The sequence below is a fragment of the Penaeus japonicus genome, unplaced genomic scaffold (assembly GCF_977035675.1).
Source record: "Penaeus japonicus unplaced genomic scaffold, GWHDUDI00000001_assembly GWHDUDI00000039, whole genome shotgun sequence".
Classification (NCBI taxonomy): domain Eukaryota; kingdom Metazoa; phylum Arthropoda; class Malacostraca; order Decapoda; family Penaeidae; genus Penaeus; species Penaeus japonicus.
The window spans coordinates 1,457,079-1,464,578 of record NW_028234441.1 but is presented as its reverse complement, the minus strand read 5'-3'; the positions used below and the strand labels follow the sequence as shown (position 1 = coordinate 1,464,578).

Below are 7,500 nucleotides of genomic sequence, written 5' to 3'. Positions count from 1 at the left end.
ACACACACACACACACACACACACACACACACACACATATATATGTGAGTGTGTGTATGTGTGTGTTTATGTATGTAAAGACAGACGGGAATTAGATTGTAGACAAACGCAGAGAAAGAGACAAGGCCTGACAGTGACAGAGAGACAATCGATCGCAAAGACGCAAAACGAATCAAACAATCAATCAAACCTGGTAAAGAGAACGATCGCCTTCCGGGACTTACTTGTATCCTCTGAGCGTCCCGTGGTGGAGGTGGGGCTCGGGCGGCGACCAGCTGATCTGCACGCTGTCCCAGGAGAGGCCTGTGCACCGGACCTCTTGCGGAGCTCCGCCGGGGGCTACCGAGGGGGAAGAGGGAGAGGAATTGTATGTGTGTGTGTCTGGATGAGATGTCAAAAAGGGGTAGGAGTGTACGCATGTGATTGCATGCATTTGCACCATCTCAGATCGAAGACCTTGAACAAAAGCTGCATCTCGACTCCCTGAACCCTTGAGTCCCAACTCAAGGTCCTCCTCCTTACCGTCCTCCCTTGTGGTGACGGTCGCCGGGGGACTGAGCGGTCCTGCGCCCTCGGTGTTATACGCCTGAACGACCACGTGGTAATCGGTGTGTGGGTCGAGACTGCCCACGGTCACACTCCACGTGCCCTCCCCCTCCGGCCCCGACCGCCCGCCCTCTGAGCTCTCCACGGTTGTGAAGTTGTACTGCGGACTGCCGGAAGCGCTGCCAGGGAGACAGGAGAGTTTGGGCGTGTGACTGGGCATAGATTTTGCTCGTTGGATGCGGGTATTGATCAGGCGGATTGGGGAAAGCAGTTCACAGGGATAGGCTTATAAACTTATTGTCGATATAGTTTTACATGGTTGATTTGATATTTCTTGGGAATTGTGCCCACCCTAAGCCTCATTCATAGCCGAGATGAGGTGGTCTGATATTGTCTGGGGTGTCTTTCAGTATTTAGAAAACAGTTTCATGAAAATAAAGACCCGTAACATCAGTTAAATAGTATGTAATAAATGAGTCTATGAATAGATCACAAGAGAATTCAGAGGAAAATGCTCACCCACTCTGAAGCAGCACGGGCGTGTAGCCGAGGTAGTAGCCCAGGATGAGCCCGTAGGCGCGGTCCCTGGGCGGGGGGCGCCACGAGACCCTGATCTCCCTGGGTCCCGTCGCCTCCGCCCGCAGGTCCCTGGGGGGCGCGCCAGGCTTCTCGGCGGACGTGGTAAGACGCAGGTCCTCCGAGGGCGGCGACCTGCCGAGGTGGTTGACGGCGACCAGACGCACCACGTAGTCGGTGGCGGGCAGCAGCGGGGACACCTCCACGCCCGCAGACACGGTCTCGCCGGACACCGACACCTCCCGCGCCTCGCCCCAGCCCTCGAGGGCGCGACGAAACTGCACCACATACGAGGTAGGCGGCGGGTCAGGGGCCGCCCACGACACTCGCACCGCCCGCGACCCTTCGCTCACCACGCGGAGGCCCCGGGGGGCTGAGGGGGGCTCTGGCGTGGGGGGGGGGGGGGAAGGTCAGTGAGGTTTCTTTTCCTCCTTCGTCTCGCTTAGTCATCTGATGTTGCTAAGATCGGGGTTGCAAGATTTGGGCAAACAATTTCATTCTTGTTTACCTTCATATATATATATATTTATATCTATCTATCTATCTATATATATATATGTATATATACACATATCTATATATATATGTATATATACACATATCTATATATATATGTATATATACACATATCTATATATATATGTATATATACACATATCTATATATATATACACATATCTATCTATCTATCTATTATATATCTATCTATCTATCTATCTATCTATCTATCTATCTATATATATATATTATATATATATATATATATATATATATATGTATGTGTATATGTATATATATATATATGAGTGTGTGTGTGTGTATATATGTACACACACACACACATATATGTATATATATATATATATATATATATATATATATATATATATATATATATATATATATATATATATATATATATATATATATATATATATATATATATATATATATACATATATATATATATATATATGTTCGTGTGTGTGTGTGTGTGTGTGTGTGTGTATGGGTGTGTGTGTGTGAGTGTGTGTGTGTGTCTTTATGTGTGTTTGTGTGTGTGTGTGTGTGCGTGTGTGTGTGTGTGTGTGTATGTATGTGTGTGTAAATACTGAAAATTCTTCTTTTTAATTTCTAATCTCTATACATTTTACCTCAGTGACTTCGATGAAAAATGTTGATGAAAATGTGATAGAAAAATCTAGGGTACAATTTGTCGTACCCCAAGTATACTTACTCTGTTAAGCAATGCACGCATTTTAATTCAGAATTACCTTGCAACTCATACATCTACTTTTTCTCGATTTTATTTGTCGCTTTGTTGAAACGGATATTTATAAAGATGAGCACCGGAAAAAAAATAGAAAATAATCCCCCTAGAGAGGTCATAACAGAAAAGCAATTTAAACGCAAAGGTTTATTTAGGATGAGAGCTCTTGCTGGCGCAGAAATATTGCCTCACTTTGTGCCCGCTTTTTATATGCCTTTTTTTTTTTTTTTTTTTTTTTTGTCATTTACAGCACTTGTTCACCATTTGCTTCTGCCTAACAAGAGAAATCGTCACAATATATATTTTTTTTTTCAAAATCGCTGAACATAGATATACTCGAAACTGGATAACAAAATGGAGAGAGAGAGAGAGAGAGAGAGAGAGAGAGAGAGAGAGAGAGAGAGAGAGAGAGAGAGAGAGAGAGAGAGAGAGAGAGAGAGAGAGAGAGAGAGAGAGAGAGAGAGAGAGAGAGAGAGAGAGAGAGAAAGAGAGAGAGAGAGAGAGAGAGAGAGAGAGGAAGAGAAAGAGGGAGATGGAAATAGATAGATAGATGGAGAGAAATACATTCCCTACAAGTACGAATATATGTACAGCATATTATTGGTACTACCGCTCTAAAGAAAGAAAGAAAGAAAAAAACTCGAAAATGACCAAAAGAAGAGAAATGAAGATTCAATTACAATAATGGTAATGATGATACTGATAATATCGACAATTATAGTAATAAATATTAACGATAATAGTTATATTAATAATAGTAATGAAGTAATAATATTTATGATATTAATACGGATAATGATAATAATGATAATAACATCATTGATAATGATAACATATGATTATGATGATATGAAATAAAGTAAATAAACTGATTGGAAGATGAAAAGAAGCTGATGATGTATGAAAAAGATAATCCAGTAAATGGATGTACGAAGTATAATGGCAATAAACTGCATTCAGCAAGATATATTTCAATAAACGATTAATACTATAATACCTCAGAGAATCATTACAATTCGTATCACCTTGAAACACCATCATAAAATCAATACTCATAAATAAAATCAATAGTCATCATCATTTTCATTTTGACTGCAACATTTATTCCGTACCATCATCATCATTATTGCAACACAACCTTTGCAGCGTCACCATTAACACAACAAAATGATCACAATCCCACGTTCATAATCACCACAGTACCAACACAATCATTACTATTTTCCACCATCTACTCATCATCATCATCATCATCATCATCATCATCATCTTTCTCTCCACATCATCCCAACACTCACCATGGACATTGAGACGAACGGTGTGCGAATTCCTGCCGTAGGCGTTGTGGGCGGTGCAGGTGTAGATGCCGGCGTCAGACTGGGCGGCCGAACTCACACTAAGTCTCGCCACTGTCTCGCCGCCCGGACCCACTTTCACGGTCTCCTCGTACCTGAGGGGGAGAAGAGGAGATGGTGGTGACGGTAGTGATGAGAGTATAGGCGATGGAGAATAGGAGATGGTGGGGAGGAGGGTCCCTGGTGGTGACGTCACGGTGATGAGAGGAAAGGCGATGGGGATTGGGGTGGTGCCGTGGTGGTGGTGGTGATGATGATGATGATGATGATTGTAATAGTAATGATTGTAGGTAGGAGGAGGAGGATAACGAGAAAGATGGTGCTAATTATGATGATGATGGTGTTGGTAATGAGAATGCTGCTGCTTCTGCTGATAATGATGATGAAGAAGGAGGAGAAGGAAAATAAGAATAAGTGTAATAAGAAGCAGTTGATGACAATCATGATAGTAGTGGTGAGGGGGATTTTAAAATAATGATAATGATTACAGTAATAGTAACAGTAATGATGGAGATGTAGATAATCTAAATTAGAGGAGGAGGAGAAGACATGTCGAGGGCGACTCACCTGGCCGAGTGGTGGAGCGACGTCCCCCTCAGCGCCCAGGTGACAGTGAGTGGAGGATCACCTCTCACTCGGCACTCCAAATTGGCGAGCTCTCCTGCGCGCACGTCGACGGAGGGCATGCCACTGGTGAAGTACGGCGCAGCTGGGAAAGATTGGGAAAGGAAAAAGGAAAATGATGAAATACTGAAAAGGGTTATTTCTTTTAGGTAGCTTGATGGCTTTAGGTGATTTTGGAATCCTTATAGTTCTTGAATTATCAAAAATAATTTATGATAATGTACAGATAACATTCAATTATCTCATCATCTTACAATCTTAAGTGACACGCCGACATATTGAACACAAACACAACGCTCTATGCAAAGATTGTATGACATACTGAAAATGTCAAGGGGAAACACTAAACCATCAGTAATGATTAGTTTTTCCCTTGCCACGCCAACGTCAATATACAAAAACACAAAAATATATATACAAAACCCCAAACCACCGCGAAACGCCAACCCACACTCACAGTTCACAGCAATTGCAATGGTAGTAGACAGATGCGTGACGGAATTGGCCGCGTGGCAGACGTAGGTCCCCGAGTGCTCGGGTTCGGCGCGGGCAATGTACAGGGACCCGTTCGAGAGCTGCACCGCCCGCGGAGACACAAGTTCCACGCTGCGGAACGCGTCTGAACCGGAACCTTGGGGAGCGGGAGAGAACGGGAAGAAGCTGGATTAGGAAAACGCGCGCGCGTGTGTGTGTGTGTGTGTGTGTGTGTGCGTGTATTTGAGTTTCGTTCCGTTTGGTGTGTTTAGCTGATTCCATATGATATAACTCATGAAGAAACGTTCATATCAACACAATCACCACTTACTCTGTCCTTCCCTGGTGACCTTCTTCTTCCAGGTCACGGAAGGTTCAGGATGACCTCGTGCCACACAGTCCACCACAAGGGCGTGTCCACGGCTCACCCGGGTGTCTGCCGGCTCCAGGACCCACGACGGCGGCACTGCAGGAGGAACCAGGTCGTCAGCGCACCAGCAGAGCGGAAAAGATAAGGTACGCGATGGCACTGAGGGGGGGGGGGCACTCTGTGAGGACCCCCTTGGCCTCCGGACAACAGAGCTCGTGAATATTATTATTTCATCAGAATTGAAATGTTCGAATAAGATAGGAGTATTGTTTTCACTTCCATGGAATTATTTCATGAATATCATGTTTTCTTTAGTACTGATATGCGCACAACACCCTTCAGAAAATGACATGAATTTCTATTTTTAAGATTTTATTACACATGAAAACTAATTTCTAGCTGCGTCGTACTCATTAATAGTTTACGTTTCCCTTATTCCGGGTAGTTTTTTTTAAGTTTGTTAGAATATGAAAAGCAAAAGATATTACAGCAGATGTGTTATCTGGCATTGCATTCAAAAGATGTATTCTCTTAACGATAAGTCTCAGATGCTTTCTTGTGAATCATAACATTCATAATCTTCCTTCTCCCTAATTCTTATTTTTGTGTTTCAATTTTTCAATTATTCCTGCGTACATCCAAAGACACACACGAACTTACACACGCACTGAAACACACACACACACACACACACACACACATAAACACACTCACACACACACACACGCTCACACACAAACAAACACACACACACACACACACACACACACACACACACATACACACACACACACACACACACACACACACACACACACACACACACACACACACACACACACACACAACACACACACAACACACACACACGCACACACACACACACACATATATATCTATATAATATATAATATATATAATATATATATTATATATATATATATATATATAATATATATGTGTGTGTGTTGTGTGTGTGATATTTATATATATATATATATATATATATATATATATATATATATATATATATATATATATATATATATATATATATATATATATATATATATATATATATATATATATATATTATATGCGTATATAAATTATATATATTGGTGTATTATATATATATATATATATATATATATATATATATATATATATATATATATATATATATATATATATATATATATAACCATACACATCCTTCTTATTTACATATTCACATCTGTGTGCTTGTGTTATCTATATACCTGTTCGTTCATATAAGAATTAAATATCAACAAGCTTATTCAAGTCAATGATATAGAAATATATATTCTATGTGAAGTTCTAACGGTTTGACTCCACCGATTATAAACGTCAAGAAGCTCTTCCGCTACCAAGAAATATACAGTGCAACTATCTTACAGCACACTCGTGACAGATATGTTAACAGAGATCGCAAATACAGTTAGTTTCTTATACTCTTCGAAGCAAATCTAGACAGTAACTACCCATACGGTGTTGTGAATCAGCAACTGTATGTGCAACAGTAATGATACAAAAGCTTGGTGAGTAGAGTTTCGAGTAGAAAGTCCTACGTGGAAGCTGTGGCAAAACTAGTGTACTTGTGCTTGAGGCGGGATGGCCCGCAGTGCAGCATGGCCGGCTGAGGCTGGACCGGCGGCCGGGTGGCCAGGCCCGGTGGCCAGGCCGGGCCAGGAGCGGAGCCGGACAGGACGGAGCCCGGCGCGCTTCGTTACCTGTTGGAGCAACATGCGAAGGGGTTACGAGGGGCATGCACTAGGGTGACTGGTAAGAAACGTCATGCAGGTGAGCAGGCAGACCCTAGGGCGTGTGACTGGAGCAGCGCAGGTGAGCCGTGCCAGGAGACCAGCGCTACACAGTGCTGTGGTTGGTGACCGTGGCGGTGTGACGTTACCTGGTCTAGCCTACGTGAGGTGTGCTATGGTGCGGTGCTGTGCGGTGCCATGTGCCACCGCCACTACCTTACCGTGGACGCTGAGGGAGGCCGTGAAGCGCACCGCCGCCGCTGCGTTGTGCGCCTCGCACGTGTAGCGCCCCGAGTGCGCCGCCGTCAGGGAACTCATGGCCAGCACACTCGAGAACGCGTCTATGACCTTGACCTGAACGTTGGGCGGCCCTCCAAGAGAGAGGGACCGCCCGTCCTTGAGCCACTCCAGCTTTAGAGGAGCATCACCCTGATTCACGCCACAAACCACACGAGTTCGCATGCCTTCCGACAAACCCTCTTGAAACTTAAAAGGTTGAAT

The 7,500-nt window shown here is 43.2% G+C and overlaps 1 protein-coding gene across 1 annotated transcript in view; it reads right to left on the bottom strand.

The window, feature by feature from the left end:
• LOC122250816 (cell adhesion molecule Dscam2) overlaps window positions 1-7,500 on the bottom strand; it is a gene marked incomplete in the record, with an annotated part of 81,797 nt that overhangs the window by 31,865 nt on the left and 42,432 nt on the right. Inside the window, 7 exon segments of the mRNA XM_086533288.1 lie at window positions 225-339; window positions 523-725; window positions 1,066-1,507; window positions 3,691-3,842; window positions 4,315-4,456; window positions 4,829-5,002; window positions 5,177-5,311. Of these exon segments, the coding sequence (XP_086389414.1) occupies window positions 225-339; window positions 523-725; window positions 1,066-1,507; window positions 3,691-3,842; window positions 4,315-4,456; window positions 4,829-5,002; window positions 5,177-5,311 (1,363 nt within the window).